We start from the raw sequence: 21,873 nt of genomic DNA, 5'->3' as shown, positions 1-21,873 counted from the left end.
TAAAAGATACTGATGTATTATGTTTTAGTGAACATCATGTGAAAGATATTGAAAGGTTACAGCTAAATGCTTATTGTTAGGCAGCGCATTACTCTAGAACCATCATGGAAAAAGGTGGAGTTGTAATTTATGTAAAAAACAACATATCTTACAATGCATTAGGTTTAAAGAGCCATTGTATAGAGCAACAAATTGAAGTATGTGGTGTTGAGATTACTGTAAATGGCTTCACAGCTGTAGTGTTAGCACTGTATAAATCTCCCTCAGGGAATTTGAATGTATTTCTTAAGCACTTAGATTCCTTATTTTCCATACTGTACTCAAAGTCCAAGAACTTGATAATTACTGGTGACTTTAATGTTGATTTCCTAAATGAGAGCAATAGTAAAGCTGATTTAGTACATTTAATGGAGTCTTATAATCTGATGGCAATAGTAGATTTCCCAACTAGGGTTACTGTTAACAGTAAAAGTCTGATAGATAATATATTTATAGATAAGTCTAAATGCAATATCACTGTACATCCAATCCTTGGCCTTTCTGATTATGGTGGTCAATTGCTTAGACTCAATTACATCAGTGTGTGCTACAGTTCCGAGCAGTCTTGGAAATCTTTTAGGATAATAAATGAACAGGGCCTTAAAAAATTCAATGATAGCCTAAAACAGATAGATTGGAGCCCAGTTTATAGGGAAACAGATGTAAACAAAAAGTACAATTCATTTTTAAATGAATTCATGTCTGTATTTGAGTCCATCTTTTCCAAAAAAAGTAGTTAGAAATAGTCATATAGGCAATGCCAAGAAGTCTTAGATTACTACAGGGATAATAACATCTTGTAGAACAAAGAAGATGTTATACAGTTCTCTCAGGACTTGTAATGATCCAAAGAAACGACAACACTACAAACTTTATTGCAGCATTCTCAAGAAGGTTATAAATAAATCTAAAAGTATGTGCATAAAATCAGAAATTGAAAGCTCGGAAAATAAAATTAAAACTATATGGAATGTAATAAAGAGGGAAACTGCCAGGACAACAGGGAACATGTCTCAGGTAGAGATTAAAACAGGGGACAGTATCATAAAGAAACCTGAGTTGGTTGCAGAAATATTTAATAACGACTCTTCGAGAGCAGCAGAGAAGACAGGCTGTAATGGTTCTATGGAAGAATCATTGTCCCTCCTACAGAAAGCTATTAGCAACAGAATCCCAGTTATCCTTACCTCCAGTTACTGTAAGCGAAGTCATAAGAGTAATTAGGTCATTAAAAAATAAAAATTCTGCTGGTGTGGACAATATTTCTAGTAAAATACTGAAACACTGTTATAAATTTGTTAGACCCATCTTATGCTACATATACAATGCATCCCTACAAGATGGGATTGTCCCTGACAGACTTAAGTTGGCAGTAGTGGTTCCTCTCTTTAAAAAAGGTGGTAAAAGCATTGTTACAAACTATCGCCCAATATCCCTATTAACTACCTTCTCGAAAATTCTGGAAAAATTCAGCACAGAGGGATTGTAGACCATCTCAACTTCCACAGTATCTTAAGCAAAAATCAGTTTGGTTTTCCGCCCAGTCTTTGTACTGAACAGGCAATATTGTCTTTCAGCAACCAAGTTTTGGAAGCCATTAACAAAAAAATGTCTCCAATAGGTATTTTTTGAGATCTTACGAAAGCCTTTGACTGTGTAAACCACCAAATTCTTTGGAAAAAGGCAGAATACTGTGGTTTAGGTGGTACTGTTCGCTTGTGGCTACAATCATATCTACAGGATCGGAAGCAGACTGTAATGCTAAATGGCTCTTCTGGAGAACCTGCCTCGTCTGAATGGGGCACGATAACGTGTGGTGTGCCTCAAGGCTCCGTTTTGGGCCCACTGCTTTTCCTCATCTTTATTAATGATCTTCCTCTTTGTTCTGAGACAAACAGCAAGTTTACCCTGTTTGCCGATGATACCACAATTCTAATTGACGATTTGATTGATCATGATCTTGAACAAACTACAAATGCTGTTTTTAATGACATCTTAAATTGATTCTCCTCAAATGGTCTCTCACTCAATGCAGATAAAACTCATTATATGAAGTTCCATACATCACAAAGTAATCCCTATGAAATTAACATAAAATGTAGAGATCAACCAATACAGAAAGTTGAAGATACAAGATTCCTGGGTGCTTACACAGACATTAAATGTAATTGGTCAGTTCACATTCTTCATCTATGTAAAAAGCATAGCTCGGCAACATTTGTGTTACACGTAATTTCTTCAGTGGCTGAAGTTGACACTATTAAGGTTGCCTACTTTGGCTTCTTCCACTCATTGATGTCATATGCTATCATATTCTGGGGAACCAACCACTTGCAAAAAAAGTTTTCACCATCCAAAAAAAAGCAATCAGAATAATGTGCGGGGTTCATCAAAGACACTCTTGCAGGCACTTGTTTCGGAAGGTAGGTATCCTAACAACTGCCTCGCAGTATATTTTTTCCTTGCTGACCTTTTGTGCAAAAATTATTCCATCTACCAAGCCAACAGTAAATTCCATGGTTATAACACCAGAAACAAAAACAATCTACATTTCGAAATGAAACGTCTGGTACAAAAAGGAGTTTACTACTCCAACATTAAGCTGTTCAATGCTGTACCACTACATGTCAAATGTGTTCATACAGAACTGCCAAAATTTAAACAAGTTCTCAAAGGTCACCTGACAGAGAAATCTTATTATACTGCGGATGAATATCCAAAAGGAAATGTATACCATCACTAAACTTATTGTGTCTAGAAGTAGTTCAATTGATTTTATTGTGCATTTGGGCATTAGCACACTTTTTGTAACGACAGATTGGCTGTACATGTATTCACTCTTGTAGGCCTAATATCTGATTTAACTTTGTGCTCTTATCTTTAACCTTTATTTGAAACTCCTTTTTCTGTTAAATGGTTGTTATGTTATCTAGCTGACATTGTATCTCTTACTGTATTTATAGTATGTCTTACTTAAACTATGTACAATTTGCCACTGAATTGCCCTTGTATTTATTGTAAGTTTAAATTGAAACCTGTACAATTTGACATGTTCCATATCCTTGTGATTGACTCACTAACTGGATCTACAGAACAAGAAATAAATAAATAAATAAAATAAAATAAAATAAAATAAAATAAAATAAAATAAAATAAAATAAAATAAATAGCCAGTGAAGCAGATAGAATGTACTTGTGTATTGAACTACACAAGCTTGTCTGGCTCCCTGTTGAACAAACCTAATAGAGGACCAAGTCAATTTCGCACCATTAAGGACTCCCTTCTTCAACTGCAAAGTATGGAGAGATGATGTTCTGCTGGATTCCAGAGGATTTATGAGCTCAGCGAAGTTAACTAACTGGTGCAAAGTCGATGTGTGAGTCCATATGTGCTGTGATGTAACTATTTGGGCATTTGGAAGAGGAAGTGCATGTGACCTCTCAATCCTGTTGATTTTGTACTGGACATCACTGAAAGATTCTACAAAATGTTTTAAAATTACTTGAGAGTCAAAGCAATATAATGTGATTTAATAACAGTCATCATACAGCTATATTGGAGTACGCATTAGGAGTGATTTAAAATGGAATGATCATATGAAGTTGACCGTCGGTGAAGCAGATGCCAGACTGAGATTCATTGGAAGAATCCTGAGGAAATGCACTCCGAAAACAAGGGAAGTAGGTTACAGTATGCTTGTTCGCCCACTGCTTGAATACTGCTCAGCAGTGTGGGATCCGTACCAGATAGGGTTGATGGAAGAGATAGAGAAGATCCAACGGAGAGCAGCGCGCTTCGTTACAGGATCATTTAGTAATCGCGAAAGCGTTACAAAGATGATAGATTAACTCCAGTGGAAGACTCTGCAGGAGAGACGCTCAGTAGCTCGGTACGGGCTTTTGCTGAAGTTTCGAGAACATACCTTCACCGAAGAGTCAAGCAGTATATTGCTCCCTCCTACGTATATCTCGCGAAGAGGCCATGAGGATAAAATAAGAGAGATTAGAGCCCACACAGAGGCATACCAACAATCCTTGTTTCCAGGAACAATACGAGACAGGAATAGAAGGGAGAACCGATAGAGGTACTCAGGGTACCCTCCGCCACACACCGTCAGGTGGCTTGCGGAGTATGGATGTAGATGTAAATGTAGATATTTACACAGACCTTATAGACCATTTAAGTTATAAAATGCCTTCAATTACAGATGTAGAGATGCGTATTACTACCACCATGTCATGCTCTCCACCCTAGTTGACCTCCAAGAGTGTGAACAGCTGGTGTAATGTGCCACTACAGTAACATTTATACAATGAAGTGTTCACTGAAAGGACTTCTGCTATTGTTCTGGAGGAAGTGTCATTGAAGAGAACATTCACTTAACTAAAATATAACTTCTTAATTAGTTGATTGTCTTGAAGTGTGCCTCATTGTCTTCTTTTCAGGTCTGGAGGTTTGGTTGTACAAATAAACATACTATTTGTTGGTTTTCGAGTTGATGCTTTGTTAAACATCAAATAAAACAGTTTCTTCATTGGATCTTCTGTATTCATAAATTAAAAGACGAACTGGTTCATAACATATGTACTACCAAAGTTTCCATAAGACTCTTCTTTACACAATTAAACATTGCTACTTCATACAACTGTCTTCCCAACACTCCATCATACAAACACTCTTCCTGTCAAGTACAAAAAGAACAAGGACAAAGCTAATGTTTGAGGCAAAGATGATTTATGTTATTAAAGACTTGTATCAGTCAAGTGATACATAATTTAGTAAAACAACTTTCTGTTTTAAATAATGAATTTTGTTTAACATAGTTAAAAGTGAAACATAGTTAAAAGTGAAATTGTTGATACTGATAGGAATTGAAGGGTTCAGATTGTCTCTAAAGCTTGATTGAGTCACATTGGACGGGCCTGTCAAGGATGGGTGTATGTGGAGCTGCACCTCTGCCTTCTTTCAGCTCCTGCACTCTTTCCTGTTTCCACATCTGTTGTGGGAGAACTACTTTTACAGAAGGCTGATGTCATTGACTTAGAACTTGAAATTTGAGCATTTGACTTGGTGGAAATTGTGCAAGAGCTTGGGAAACCACTGCTCCAGTACTTCTATAAACCTTCTGCTGTTTACTAGCCGATTCTGAATTCTCTCATCAAATCCATTACGACTGATTGCCAGTCTCACAAATCTCTCCTGCTCAAGGAAGTGTGCTGGCAAGAGCACTTCATCTTCATTTTAGGCAGTTAGTCTCGAGGCAGTTTAAGTATTTGTAAACAACGTCTGCAGCCATCCTTCATTCATCCTGGAGCATCTGAGCACTTTTCAGAGAGACCTTTTGGTTGAATTAACCATTCTCTACCACCAACTGTGATGATCCCCTTACCTGCTGTTTTTTACATATCTTGAAGTCTCAGATTCTGAGATGCTGAAAACATATTTGAGAAGTTGATAGTATGAAGGATAGTGACAGATGATGTAGAGCAAACAAGAAATGATTTTTAAAAATGATTCCTTCCACTTTATTCACACAGTTCTGTTGATGGCCAGCTCCAATTTTACAACTCACAAATTAAACAAATAAAGAGAAGTATATCTCTTCTTTTCCAAACACATACAGTCAAAGAATTGCCCAATCTTTAATTAAAAGTCACTGTAATTGTTGAATGTTGTAATGGCATACTGTACCATGACAGAAGTGTGAGAGTAATGGTGCATGCAAAGTAACTTACAGCACAATGAACAATATTAATGACATGGTCCAGTAAATAAGAGTTGTAGATCATCAGCACTTCTAATTTGCACATTTACTAGCTCACCCAAGATCTTTAGCTACAAAGATATCACTGAGTTCCCCATTCTTCATAAACATCTACTGCATGTATTATGTCGCAGAGCAGGATTTCACTTTAACTGACATGGAGATACAGAAATTCAATCAAACCAACATAAAGATGTTACCCATTTGTTTTCTGATCCCAGATATTCACACAAACCAACATGTATATGTTGGCATCCAAGTGCAGACTGGCAATTTTGGGAGAGTGGTGACAGTTTATTGACAAGCCTAAGAACACAATGTGATGTATGAAATTACTTAATTTTTTGAAATTTTAAGACTTTACTATTGTTTGGTTTATGAAAAATGTTTCAGGTTAGTAATTCACGAAAGTATACATAACAACAGTATTCATTTGTCATCTGAAATCCCCCATTTATGAGTAAGGCATTGATCTTTAAATAATTATTTTATGATTGTAAATTATTCAAAATCTTAATTACTGACTGAATTAATTAGTGAGAGGTGTCGTCTGATTCATAAAAAATACAGAAATAAAATTACATAGCCAAAGTTCAGATTCTTGCAGCCATTAAAGTTGAATAGGCAACTGAAAATTTGATAGTCTTTACTTTGAATGTTAATTATTTGGAAACTTGATTAATTTCAGATAATTGCAAATATGTTCTCAGAAAGCTGAAATGTCTGATTTTGATTGATTGCTAACAATAGCTTAGCTGCTTATTAGCACTAATTGTTTTACCATTATATGATGTCATTGTAACTTCAGTTAGCTATAACTTTTAATCACACAAATTAGTAAAACCAGTTGCATAATTGTAATCAGGAATATTTAAAAGAAGTGTTGCACAGTGAAAAAATATCCATTTGGATTTGGTCACGTTCATTGAGTCAGTTTAGTTTGGCATTGCCCAGTACTATTTCACTTGCACCCTGTTCCATGCATCACTATGTTCTGTTGAAGGATTACCTCTTTTTGATGAATCTGGCTTGTATGTAATTCCGGTCACCACATAGAATTTTGTGGGCCAGCTATGCTGTACCACACCCATACAGGCTTCTCCAAAGTGTAGTCTCTGCTGCAGGAAATTACTAAAGTTTTACAACTAATGACCAAATTATCAACTGATGACTGAACACATATTTTCACTTTCAGCCATCTGTTTCCAGCTGTTTTGCATTTAGAGTTCAGTTCATTAACATGATGCTAGTACATTCTTTCTCTAAGAGAACTCTAACAAGGGTGCACCCTATTGCACAGTAATACAAAAGTTTTCTTACGTTCCATTAAAAACCATCATTTGCTTTTCTCCTAAGAGATTCCATAATGGTGTCATAATCCCATTTATTCTGTGTGTGTCGTCTGGGTCTACGGGCATCCCAGATGACCAGTAAGTAGTTAGCATTTTCTTGGTTTCCGCACACTATAGCTACATCTTTCCTAGTGCCCTCTCTCTGTAGGAACAGGTATGGTATTTACATTAAGTCTGTCAATATTTTACCCCCTACTTCACTTAACATTACGAACATCTTTAACTGATGTGACAAGTTTTCTAATTGCATAAATAAAAATGTAACATTTTCCTGCACATTGTCACTAAATGGTGTGTGGAATGCTGCAGCTGCCAATAAATCTTTGTAGTGCTAGATGAATGGCTCTAATCCCAGCACAGACGAACGGTAGAATATTGCATCTAGTTGTGACACTTCCTATTTTGGCACACAATGGTCCTACACATTAATGCCAGTGATATGGGTCTGTGCACTGTTACCTATTCGGTCGATTGAATAGCATCGAGCTGCTGTCATTTCTTCCACTGTAAATTCACCACACAAATTCACTTGGTCAGTAAGTTTCCTTTTCAGTAGGAGAATGTTGGCAGTGACTGGAATCGCAATGTGTACTCGTAAATTTCCATAACCCTATTGCATACAAAAGTTCTTGAAGTGTTGGAATTGTTCCTTAATCAGTTGAGTGTAAACATAGAATCAGTCCAAAGGGTTGCTCCACTTATGCCTGTGTTGGTTCCCTTGCAATAATAATGTGGAAGTATCATCCCCACTAACAGTGCCAGGCTGTCAGCTGTTCTAGTCTTGGCAGCACAATCCTCCTTTCAGTTATTAGCCTGACAAGAGACTCACTACTTACAGTTCACCTTACATACAAATTCCACCATACATGCACTTTGAAGCAAACACAGAGAACATGAGTGCAAATATGTTTCTCCTGAGAAGTGTGTAAATATGTGATTGACTTGGAAGGGTTGACATCCGAGTGTGCCATCCAGCAGTGAGATGCTGAGGCAAGTATCTTGAATCGAATTCTCCCTGTTACCGATACTGGGGTCACTACACACAGAGGATCATAATGTTAAAATCATATTCGTAACTCAGTGAGGTGCTTAACACAAATGCAGTCTGATTCAAAGTGTAGTTCAAACTGTCCTGGTCTGTAACAAAGTCTAATGTTGGAATCACTGGCAGAGAGAGTTTTCCACTTGCAGATGTTGATCACAATACTGTAGGAGCTAATTGTAGCTTGTAGCAACCTCTTACTCACTTTGGTAGCAGCATGCTTGCACCACTGGAGAGTGACGTGTCTGTATGGCGGTTATCAGTTGCCATCTGCAGCTGCTGTGTAGTTGCCTCTGATGGGGGGTACTGGTAATGTCTGGTGCCACCCTGAGAATTACAAATTGACAGGCCAGCATGGCATCTGTGGTGAACAGCACTGCAGTCCTGCCCCAAAACCTCCTATTATCATTGTGTACTGGCTTCGTGCGTAATGATGAGGGTGAGGTCTCGATGCATGTCCCACTGAGAAGGCAGGAGCTGGAACTGTGACCAATGGCAACCTCCTGCTTGTACCCGAACTTGCACGTTGCAAATGATCGGGAACACCGGATGAGAAACCAGTCGTAGGGTGCACGTCTGCACCCAAGGGCACAGCATCTTCTGGAACTGGTTATGACACAGTGGTGACCGGTGTGTCCTCAGAGGCATTCAGAAAAGTGGCAGGATGTAGAGGACTGCTAGAGTGGTCCAATAAGTACTCGGTCTGACCGAGTGATAGCGGTTGTTGTTGAAAAGTATCTCTGGATTAGAAAGTATACAACTTATGAAGCATGTGTTTCAAGTTTGAAGATGCCACATTGTTTAGCATTTGTTTGTCAGCCATCAATAGTGAACGTTGTGCGTGAACTTATGAAAATAGAGAAAACTTGTCATCGTTATGTGAAACTTTTTTTTTTTTTGAGTCTTCTCCTTTGTTGACAACAGTAAACAACAGTAAAACATTGGGTAGCCATAAGAGCTGCCAAGACGAGCATCACAGTGGTTGTTCAAATGAGGCGACGACTCTATAAATGGTGAAGAAAATCCATAAAGTGGTACTGGATGATAGTCGACTGAAAGTGTACGAGCTAGCAGACATAGTAGGCATTTCAAAAAGTGCAGTACATCACATATTATCTGAAAATAGGCGACATGAGAAAACTGTGTGCAAGGTATGTCAGTCTTGTGAAGATGTTTCAGTTGAGGCTTGAGCGAAGTTTTGCAACAATGAAGCAGATTTTTTGTGCTGATTCATAACTGTGGATGAAACATGGGTCCACCACTTACAGTTCACCTTACATACAAGATTCCATCATACATGCACTTTGAAGCAAACACAGAGAACATGGGTGCAAAAATGTTCCTCCTGAGAAGTGAGTAAATATGTGATTGTCTTGGAAGGGTTGACATCAGAGTGTGCCATGATGTGTCCTGAGACAAAAGAACAATCAAAACAATGGACGCAAATTGGAGAACTGACTTCAAAGAAGGCAAAGACCGTTTCATCTGCAGACTAGGTCATGGGATCAATTTTTTGTGACGCGTGTGGGATAATTTTCATTGACTACCTTGAAAAATGAAAAACTATCAACAGTGAGTATTATGGAAGCTTATTGCAACATTTGGGCAAAGAAATCGAGCAAAAATGGGCGCATTTGGCCAAGAAGAAAGTGTTGTTTCTTCAGGACAATGCACTAGGCACAAGTTCATTATTGCAATCGACAAAATTAATGAATTAATGTTTGAATTGCTATCTCATGTACCCTATTCGCTAGATTTAGGCCCCCTTGATTATTTTCTGTTTTCAAACTTGAAAAAATGGCTCGGCGATCACAGATTTTCAACAAATGAAGACGTGATGTTGGCAGTTAATGGGTATTTTGAGGAGTTCTCATTATAAAAAGGGTGTCGAACTTATTTAACATTGCTGGGAAAACTGTATAGAGCTGAAAAGAGATTATACATTTTTTCCAAAATTTTTGTTTTTTCTTTATTGGGTTGGGTACTTATGGGACCACCCTTGTAGATCCCTGCAGCAGGTGTCGCTGTTTCCATGATTACATCAGTGGCACTGTGGCGATACCCACGGGATCTCCCTCCAGTGCTGGCAGTGCAAGACCCGAGGGAGGCAAAGGTGGCTGTGACTATGAGATCCTGCAGGGCTCTGTCTCTGAAACTGAGAAATCTGCAGGAGGATCACACAGCCAACAGGCTGATTCTGATGGCACTTGTTCATTCCAGGCAAACCCTGTACAAGATTACAAGAACAGTCAAGAATTGAATGATGATGCCCATTCCCAGTGGGTTTCTGCCAAAGATTCTGAAAAAGACATGATTGTTGACATTAAATTTAGTGTGCTGCAGGGGAAGGGCCATGTTGGACTTCACTCACCTCTCCTGGCTGACCCATTCTGCTGTTACTTCTTTGCCACTGACAGCATGAGACTCACTGCACCATTTACTGGTGGATGGACCTCCCATAGATCCAGAACTCAGTTCCACATTACATGGCGGTGTCCAGTTACTTTTGATCAGTTAATGTATGTGCAATTGAATTTATTTGTGCAGTTTACCTGTTTCATTGTTAGACTCTTAATCAATGATATTGTTTTGTGCATGGCTTCATTCAGTAGTTCCATGTACATGCTTCTTCGATTTTCAGATAAATTATATACAGAGTAATTATTGTTGTCATATTTCATACCTTGTGTTGAAGGAAAAGCAATTTCCCACATTTTTATTTTCTCTTTTTTAGGTAAAGAATTAGTTAGTAATGAGCCTACAGAAGATGAGGTCAGCAGTGAGCTTGAGGAACTCTTTCGCCACACCTCACTGTCATGAAAACAATATTAAGAAGAGCGGCAGCAACTGCTATAAATTAATGTAGGATAAGTTTTTCTGTGTAACACGCGATCTAGTGTCAGTGTCCTAATTTAAACATTTTAATTATTAGTGTGTATTGTTCAGAGAACACTTCATATGATTTTATTAGTCATGTCACTTTTAATAAATTATGTCCTTTAGATGTCCACCATTGTTGGAGATACGATTTTTGGCACAAAACAGAGGTATACCATTGTGAAGAAAGTCACTTGTAATGGGTTTTATTTCTGCATGAACTTTGTTTTTTTAAGTCCTCAATACTTGTTGGTCTGTCAGCATACACTTTTTGGTTGAATGATGCGGCCAGGTGATGTTGTCAAAGTGGGAAAGAAGACTTTCTGGAAACATGCTGCATAAGGATGTCACTATGTTTTGACTGTGTGAGCTGTTGCATCGTCCTGTTGAGGTTACAATGATCATATGTCACATTTCCTCTATTATGAACTATTACAATGTGACAACGTGTATAGCAGTGCTATCTGTCATTGTGCAGACATGCCAAACCACACAGTGACTATTGCACTATGAAGTGGTCTTTCACACATTTGATGGTCATTGTTCAGCACTCTGTACCTATAGTTTTGTTTTTTCACATACCTGATAGACAAAAGTGAACTTCATCAGATATCAGAAAATTGTGGAGAAAATCAGACTGGGAGTTGATCATCTCCCAAAGCTGTGTATAGAACTTGTGATGTGCTTGTTGATCTCTTGGCAATAACTGTTGCATCAGTTTGAACTTGTGGATGGAAATAAGTGTACAGATGCCGCATACATCACAAACTTTTCTCCGAGATGATAAAGGGCTTGCTGCTGTCTACTAAGTGAGTGCACTGAAATTCTTTGAAAAGGAGTCGTTACTGTTACAGTGTTGTCTGGAAGGTGAACCATTTGTTGTCTACCTGGTGGTGGCTTATTTGTTGCAGATGTTTTTGTTCTGAAACACTGAAACCATCTTGTAATCAGCTTCTGGGATGGAACTTGACAGATGGAATGCAGTTTAGTAGGACACTGTTTCTGCTGCACTATGTATAAGAGTTTCTCTATTTCAAAACTAACTTTACTTTTTTATGAATGTGAAAAGTTGGGGCACAGCATTGTATACAACTAGGGAATATTCTGGAGGTTGGGGGGTAATGATGTGAATTACATAACTGTACATCTGAGTGAAGTAAGTTTGTGGCTCTTTACAGGGCAACCTACTACATGTTTCATTTTTGCAGTCTTTCCCAAAGCATTAATTATCAATAAGTTCATATAAGTATGCACTTTAGATATCATACAAAAATAATATGTACCAAGGAATGAAATGTAGTTTTCTTTGACAGTGCACAACAAACACACTTACTGCTTATCTTAGGCAAAATACAACAAGTGTAACAGTTAATTTAAGAAGATTTATCCATGTCACTAACCTTCTTTGCTCGAATAATATTTTCCAGTGGCTGAAAACTACTCTTTCTTGGTATTGTACTGAAATTTATTCTTACATTTTTTCCATTAATTGTTGTTTGTTTCTCATTTGAAACATAATCCCAATGACATCATCACCATTTTTGTTACCTGCAACAGTTGGTAGCTCTGCCATATCACAGACACAAATAGCACACAAACTGCCTTTTACTATACAATAATTTTCAGATGTTCTGTGCTGAGAAGGTCTACCTTTCACTTGCTTCCAGAAGCACTCAAAATAATATGTTTCTTAATAATATCCCACTACATTGTAATGGATAAATATATGCAAGGCCCAGTAGATATTAAAATTAGTATTAGTCTGAATGCATTTTGTCTTTAACTTTTTTAGGCCTATGTTGAAGAGCACTCGTTCTTTCACTGAAACAATCAGATCACTAATACAAGTATTCTGCTTATACAACTGAGTCAGTTTTTCCTGAAAGATGTCTCTTCCACAGTTATCTCTGTGATGTAATTGTATAAGCCAAGTGTACTTTCTACCTTCTTTGTTCCCCCTTGTAAGCTATGAACATCATATCATGTACCTGTATGCAGATTTCAGTCAGAGGACAATTATTTCTATTGAGTGAATTTTGAAATCACATAATCATGAATTTTGCCTAATTTATTTATTAACCAGCCTGTTAGTTACACTAAATTGATTTTCTCTAGTCTTTTTACTCCATATAAATATATTATGATAATATTTGGTGAAATCGAAAGGATTATGTTTTCTATGGTTTTTATCAGTCAAAAATACTTCCACAGATTTGAACTAATGTCCTGAATAATTTAATTGTTGTTAATAAAGTGTATCAGTATACACTTTGTAATGTTAATTGTGTGACAAATACAAGCTGAAAGCTAGGTGAGGACTGCATCATTGACCGAAAGTATGGCTAAAAAGAGAGGCAAAGTAGAAGTTTATGGCAGACTGAACTCCTCCATGCCATAATATTTGAAATACTGCCTCACTTTATAGAGCAGTAATTCTCCACCCTATTGTATGTTTCCCAATAAAAATAATAATTACCTTTGTCTGGAATAAGAAGAATATTTTACAGTGACCAACTGTCTACCTAAAAGCATAAATTCACACCCATACACCCTACAGAATGCATACAATAAATCATGTACATTGCAATTCTAATTATGATACAACATTTTATGAATTCATTTGTAGAGCCCAACATGTTCTACTTCACACTGCTCTGTATAAGCAAAATTCATAAATTTTAATTTGGAAGATTTGCCACAGGTACCGTACAGCCCAGGCTTGCCTCCTTTGAGCTGTTGACAGGAAAGTCATCAGATACATAGGTTCCTAAATTGTAAGATATTGAACGCTGGTGGCTGTTGGTGAAGCTGGACAAGATTGTTTACAATGTGGTCGTAGGTAGTAGGCAACCTATTTGATGGTGGGGAAAAATACATGGAACGTGAGTGATTAAATAGAGGTATTGCAGCCACAAGAAGAAATAAAGGTATGTAAAATTTGTCCTTGCAGTATGGTGTAGCACTGTGTAAAGTAAAACTATATTAAGTATTCTTGCACAGATTTTATGGTGAAGAGCAACTTATGTATTCCTCAGATAACATATACAAGTAAATAGAAACATCAAATGAAATAACACTTCATACATTCTCCTGCTTGTTGATACCAGATGTGTTGTTTTATATGTAACTATATTTGCATCATAGCTGTGTTAGAAGTGAAAACATTTGAAGTTATAGAGGTTGGGCACATATATATTTTGTCAGAGGAATAGTTTTGACAATCAGCTTTGCACCAAAAACATTCTGACATAAAGTACATTATGTACAATGTAACTGACGAGTCTGCATCACCAACTTTAACTCATATTTTAAGGAGAAAGAAGCATACTTGCAAGACATCAGCACCAGAATTCAATCGTGCACAAAAATTTGATCCATAATTCTGATATTAAGCATATACAACCTTCTGAAAGTATAGCTTTTAAATATGAATGTGTACCAGTTGTGACTTATTCTGCCCCACTGCAGCCATTTAATGCCTGAATGCAAAGCATTCTATGGTGGAGTGTGCTGAGGTCTGTGAAATACTATTTTGACATTGGTAGTATGTTTTGTTCATTGTTTGTGAAGTACTGGTTGATGTTGATAATATGCTTTGTTCATTGTGTCCTATCGTATAGTTTTCGAATTGTAGCTGTTGCCAGAGATCTTTTTGTTTTGAACGTTTTTATACTGTGATTAATAAATACAGTGACAATGAATAAAACAGATGAGTGTGTGATTAAAAAAGTGTTATGCTGCTATTTAATTAACATAGCTGTTGTGCAACATTTTCTTTGGATTTTAAATCTGTCACTGTTAAAGTGAAGTATATTCGAAGGTGATGTAGTATTTTTCAATGTGAATCAAAATTCATTAACTTCAGCTCAGAACAATTCTTCAGTTGCTTAGGTTTTTTTTCATTCACACACACACACACACACACACACACACACACACACACACACATACACACACACACACACACACACACACACACACACACACACACACACAGGGTGTAAATTTTAAGCTGACAAACCAGAATAACTCGAAAAATAGCTTCGTACGAAAAGATGTGTAGAACCCAAAGTTGAATGTTTTCAAGAGGGATATCTGCTGATGCTAAAATTAGCCTGCCACCCCAGCCCCCTGGGTGTGAGACGGGATGCAACTTTAAAATTTCAAATGGGAACCCCCATTTTTTATTGCAGAATCAAATTCGAAATAACAAACTACATACTTTTATTTAAACATTTGCTTTCATTCTTGGTAGATGGCACTGTAATTAAAAAAAATGTTCTCATTTTTGTGTGGATAACTGTTATGGATAAATAAAAAATACTTATTTACTTCGTAAATTTTGATAGATCAACTTTACCATGGTCGCTGGATTGGCAGGGCAGGTCCTGTGAATTGACCAGTCAGATCGCCTGACCTTACCTAGCCAGACTTTTTCTTATGGGGTTATCTAAAAGATATTGTTTATCAGAAAATACCTACCACATGATGCAAAGAATAAGAGATGCTTGCGCTGCAATTACACCAGACGTGTTATCAAGATGTGTGCAGGGATTTACAGCATGAGTCAATAAAAGCATCGAAGTTGAAGGTCATCACTTTGAACATTTGATTTCATGAAACAGTGAGATACAAGGGATTTACGGACAACAAGCAGGCTGGAAGTGAGAGGCAAGGGGACTCACTGGAAACATGCAGCCCAAAATTCATTTACTTGCAAGTATTTGCAAGTCCTTTTCAGGACCACCAAATCTTTATTTAGTGAGTGGGTTAGTCTTTTACTATGTTTACTCTTAGTTAATGAGTTCACTCGTTAGTAAGTAGGATGTTTGGTTAGTTAGTTAGCTAGTCAGATGGTTTGTTTGATAATTAAAAGTTGTGTGGCCTCATGACCACGAAACAAAGAAAACTTATCCGAATCTGCGGAAAAAATTAATATTGGGTCAACATTCGTGAAACTCTAATTCCTCCCTCTCAAACCCCACTCTATGGGGAGAGAGGGAGAGTTTTAGTTTTAGCAAATCAAAATATATGAAGTAATCAAGTATTTTTTATTTATCCATAACCATTTTCTGCACAAAAATGAGAACACGGATTTTCTTGAATTACAGAGCCAACTACCAATAATAAAACAATGTTTCTGACAAAATTTACATAGCTTTTAATGTAGAATCTGATTCTGCAATAAAAATGGGGGTTCCCATTTGAAATTTTAAAGTTGCTTCCCACCCCACCCCCATGGGCAGCACGCTAATTTTAGCACCAACATATGTCCCCTTCAAAAATAATCAACTTTGGATTCTACAAATTTTTTTGTGTGAAGCTTATTTTTCGAGTTATTCTGGTTTGTCAGCTTAAAATTTAAACCATATATATTAGTTGCAGTAAATCAGTTCCATAATATTGTTGAAAACTAGTATTGAATGTAAACATGCTTGAGGTTGACATATTATGCACTCACAATACTTACTATTTTTCACATACAATAGCATGTTCTTGAACAAGATTTCAAAATATGCTGGGCACAGTGTCACCACCTCCTGCATCCTCCTCCCTTTCCTCCCAACATTTCATGAACAGAGGGTTTCATTTCACTATGTTCTTGATTGGGAGTTAGGCAGCTGTAGTTAGGCGGAGTGCCAAATAACCAGTGCCATGAAACTTAAAAAGCCATACTTTCAAAAGGCTGTAATTGGGTACTATCAGAATTATGGGCCAAATTTTTCTGCGGGACCTATTTCTGGGGCTGATAACTTGTACTTGTTCTTTTTCCTCCTTAAAATATGAGGTCAAGTTGGTGACGTTTCCTTGTGATTGACAGCTAATGCATCAGTTTTATTTCACTCCCTGAACTCTCTCCAAACTCCTGATCCATATGCTCAATACAGAACATGGCACAAAATTTGAAGTTTGACACTAGCATCACACAAATATAAGGAGCAATATGCAAAGTGACATCTTCAGTTGTGTACTTCAGGCTTCATTCTAAATTGTTGTTGCACTTTCAATGACAGGATAGAGATATAATTTTCTGTTGGGTGCCTGGGCACATGGGAATTTGGAGAAATGACCCCTCTGGCCAATATGATTCAGTAAATGAAATGTGCAGTGCAACTGTGGATCACTAGCTTCTGACAATGGTACGAGGGTCACTCCAAAAGAAATGCACACTATTTTTGTAAAAGTACAGTTTTCATTCTGCATGTGTGAAAGTTTTACAGTGTGTAAGATACATCCTTCCTGCTTGTTTTCAAACTTAGTTCAACCTGTTCCCTTGAGTGGCACCGTCACAGCATGTTTTCAAGATGGCTGCTACACTTGACGTTCGTCAGAAGCAACTTGCTGTCATAGAATTTTTGTGCTGTGAAAATCAGACCGTGGGAAACATCGACAACAGGTTGAAAAAGTGTATGGGGATGCTGCTGTCGATCACAGTACAGTTAGTCGGTGGGCAAGCAGGTTACGTGATGAAAGTGGGCATGGCAATATTGAGGATTGTCCTCACAGTGGCAGGCCTCATACTGCACACACTCCAGACAATGTGCAGAGAGTTAACGAATTGGTTACTGCTGACAGACGCATCACAGTGAATGAATTGTCACGCTACATTGGAATAGGGGAAGGAAGTGTTTGTAGAATACTGAAAGTGTTGGCGTTAAAAAAGGTTTGTGCCAGGTGGGTTCCCATGATACTGACAGTGGCTCACAAAGAAACAAGAAAAACGGTATGCAGCAAACTTTTGGAACAGTATGAGAATGGTGGAGGTGAATTTCTTGGAAGAATTGTGACAGGTGATGAAACATGGCTCCATCATTTTTCTCCAGAGATGATGAGGCAATCAATGGAGTGGCATAATGCAAATTCACCCAAGAAAAAAAATCAAAACCACACCTTTTGCTGAAAAAGTTATGGTTACGGTGTTTTTCGATTCCAAAGGACTCTTGCTTGTGGACATCATACCAAGTGGAACCACCATAAATTCTTATGCATATGTGACGGCACTGAAGAAACTTCAAGCTCAACTGTGTCATGTTTGACCACATCGGCAAAAACAGAGTGTTTTGCTGTTGCATGACAATGCACGGCCACATGTCAGTCATAAAACCATTGAAGCGATCACAAAACTCGGGTGGACAACACTGAAACACCCGCCTTACAGTCCTGATCTGGCTCCATGTGACTATCATCTCTGTGGGAAACTGAAAGACTCTCCTCGTGGTTCAAGGTTTGAAAACAATGACTCCCTTGTGCACGCTGCCAAACAGTGGCTCCAACAGGTTGGTCCAGAATTTTACCGTGCGGGTATACAGGCGCTGGTTCCAAGATGGTATAGGGCAGTTGAGACGGATAGAAATTATGTGGAGAAATGAAAATATTGTTCCCAAAGGATGTATCTACTCACTGTAAAACTTTCAGACATGTAGAATAAAAGATGGATTAAAAAAAAATAGCATGCATTTCTTTTGGACTGACCCTCGTACATAGAAGAAGTAGCTTTTAGATCACTGAGATTGGGGCACTGTCTCAGGAAAACATATGGTAGTTTTTATCCCACAACATGAGATCCCACAAAGGTTTGATACAAGGAGAACACATGAGTTGAAAGAGGTGAATTTTAATTGTATTTTATTTTCTGATCTGTGGGCTGATCTGTGCTTTCTGCAGGGCCTGCAGACTGTTTTAAATGACAGTAAGATGAGTGTTGTATAGACATCTGGCATGCTTCCCATAATGTTAGCATGGGATATCAGTATGTTACAGATTGGCTGGGCCATAAATTATTATTAACTGGTCATCCAGCCAGATTATCATATCTCAAAGAGCTAAAATTACTGCTGACATTATTGCATGCACTCTATCCAGTGATAATTGTTCAAAAAATATCTTAATCAAGTTTTGGCATTCTGCCCCTGTGACTATCATCTACAAATTGACCTTGATCTATTTAAGATTTTGTGTTATCTGTTTAAGATTTTCCTTCTTTGTCATGGCCTATACCTAATGTTCTTTACAATCAGACAGTGGCTGAACTTGATGGCTTGGGCTTATTCTCCTTGGCTATAGCCTATAAAATGCGAAAACTATCTGAAGAGTTGCGGAGAATGTGTGCAGTATCAGTGCCAACTTACCTAACAAAGCAAATGGTTTTGAATGACTTTCCTTCCCTTGTCATCCCACCTGAATCTCACCTGATTCACAGCTCTGGGTGACTTTTCTGAAATCCACCCATTTTCGTAGAACTCTCCAGTCCCTTTCCTTCACCCCTCCTCCTTTCCTTCCACCTGTTATCCTGGAAGAAGGAGCCATTGGCTCTGAAAACTTGCATTATTATAACTAGAGGCTGGAGTATGTGTCATAAAAACCTTAAAATATGTATAAAAATGCATGAAATGTGTTGAAATATGCAAGATCAAATAACAAAAAAACATGGTAGTTACTGCATGCATTATATCTCAAAGTCGAACCTGTACCTTCCAATTATGAGGAAAAATCAGTACATTTATAATGCTGATATCATTTTCTCACTAATTTCTGGTAGAGGTTAAGAATGAGGCCTTTCTGGGATTATTTTATAAAAATTTGCAAAATGGGGCCGCATACCATGTTACGAGAATTGTTCTTTCATTGATATTGTTGTCAGGAATAAGTGGATGCAGTGTGAGTGAGTCACAGTGAAACAATTGATATGTACAGGACCAACTTAAAGATATATTGCCAGCAGAGGGGCATGCTCAAAAACTCTGTAATATTTTATTTAAAGAATAAAACAACATACAATCATGAATTTCTTTAAACGGCATTAACTTTTAAGTAATACTATTGACCAAAGCATCATTTACAATTTATTTTAGAATTTTCTGCGATTGTAATCGTAAATGACCAAATGCTTGGCAGTAAGATTGTGTCTTCAGCCATTCAAAACATTTTTATAAGCAGAAAAGGACTGTTCCACACCAACTGAGGTAACTGGGCAGTATTTGAATTTGGATGCTATGTTGGCACTTACTGTTTCTGGTAAAGGTTCAGCAGTCCCATTAATAAAACTATCAAGGTGACACAAGGGTTCAAAGCCTGGGTTATTGTTTAAAATGTTTTCAAACTTTTCAAGTTTTCTTAGGAATAACTCTGGCAATGAAGAGTTTACTAGAACAATTTTATTCGTTAACTGAATGTATTCATTCAACACCAGACCTTTAGTTTCAAGCTTTTTAATACTTGCAGGTATATGGGAAAAATGGGTGCTAATAAGAGGAATGTCTTTTTTAATATCAGAATCATTAAAAGCTTCCTTGCACTGGCAAACTGCCAAATCCTCTGCGCTATTGAACCACCTTTCTTCTGCATTCCTGCGATATGAAGGCTTGTGTTGACATGCTGGTCCTTTTGAAACTTTTTTCAACATGAAACATTTGTTTCGCAAACTTTACAATGTAAAACAATTCAATCATATGTTCTAGTATGATCAGCTATCCACGAAATGATGTTTCTTTTTTCAGGCGGCATGGCACTCAACATGTTACACACTACATGTTATGTACATGTTCAACTGTGTACAAGTAAGTAGAAAGCTAAACTGAAACAATGGGTATGTGACTAAAAGCATGCGTAGTTTAATGTCATTGTTGCCGATGCGGATGGTATGAAACCAGAGGGGATTAACCAGGGGCGTGGGCACAAGAGCATTGACTCTGTCTGGCTGTTGCTGTTCTCCTTCTGTAATGATTTCGCTGTCTAGGAAGTGGCCTCTCGGTTAGCGATTGCACACAGTTCTTGGTTGTGATCAATTTCTGAGACATCAAAACTAGATCGAGCTAGAGAAAGCCCATCTAAATTTTTAACATATTGTAAACATAGAGTGATAATATGAAATAACCAGTGGAAAGGAGCCAAATATGCAAATGCGTGTTCTGCTGCCGCTTGGTGAGTAAATTTTTTTGTCTATAAAATTACATTATACTATCAAAAATCTATTGTTTTTGTAGTTATACCTCTTTGGCTCACAACATATTATGTGATACTGTTCAGCTTTACTTGAGGCCTCATTGCTGAAGAGGATTTCGTGGAGGAGAAATCACAAAAGAAAATGTTATTCAAAAAATTGAGAAAATGTAACAAAAAATAATCTGTAGCAGAATTAGCTAAAATATGTTACACTGATGTAGCTTAAAACATGCCTAGTATCAGTTACGCAAATTTATAAGGCATTCTAAGCTGATGATCTATTACTTCTTTGAAATGTTTACTGAGAAATATTGTCTTCCGTTATATATCCTCAGGAGCAATTGTCTCAAAAGTTTTCATTTGCTTCCATGGGCTGAACCATTGACGGTTCAGTGTGTCAGCGATATAAGCAGAATAACCTATAATAATTTTCTAAACAGCCATTTTTGTGCCTCGGAAGTAATGCATCATTAATCTAAAATTGATCTTTGATTTCGAAATATGGAGTGAACTTCATCTTGGCAAGCAAAGCCACTCTGCTACTTTTATCAAGCAAAGAGCTATTCAAAATTAGAAATAATCAGTGTGATAGATGCTAAAAGGCATATTTGTTGATGAAACTATGCTATAGTCATGGCAGAACATACTTTTGGAGCAGAAGTGTTGAGTTGTCAACAGATACACACAAGAAGAAAGAAACATGCTAGCTTTCGGAGAAATTCTTTTTTGAGCTCGAGTAAAATACACACAGAAGACCCACACATGTATGCATACACGTGTCTATGGCACTGCTTGGTGCTGGCTGGATGAACAGTGCCAGTGCTGCATTTCGGCAGGTGGACTAGATTGTGGTGGC

At 37.5% G+C, this 21,873-nt stretch overlaps 1 protein-coding gene across 6 annotated transcripts in view; it reads left to right on the top strand.

The window, feature by feature from the left end:
- LOC126291636 (uncharacterized) overlaps window positions 1–14,151 on the top strand; it is a 163,767-nt gene extending 149,616 nt beyond the window's left edge. For 5 of the 6 annotated variants that reach the window (XM_049985201.1, XM_049985204.1, XM_049985203.1 and 2 more), the window contains one exon: window positions 10,933–13,608. In XM_049985201.1, the coding sequence (XP_049841158.1) occupies window positions 10,933–10,944 (12 nt within the window). In that variant the 3' untranslated portion in view covers window positions 10,945–13,608. Of the gene's footprint in view, window positions 1–10,932 lie in introns of all 6 variants that reach the window. The other variant, XM_049985200.1, reaches the window with a different exon arrangement.
- Window positions 14,152–21,873: the final 7,722 nt, after the last annotated feature.

This window comes from Schistocerca gregaria, chromosome 9 (genome assembly GCF_023897955.1).
Source record: "Schistocerca gregaria isolate iqSchGreg1 chromosome 9, iqSchGreg1.2, whole genome shotgun sequence".
NCBI lineage: Eukaryota > Metazoa > Arthropoda > Insecta > Orthoptera > Acrididae > Schistocerca > Schistocerca gregaria.
This window is presented reverse-complemented; position numbering and strand designations above follow the sequence as displayed.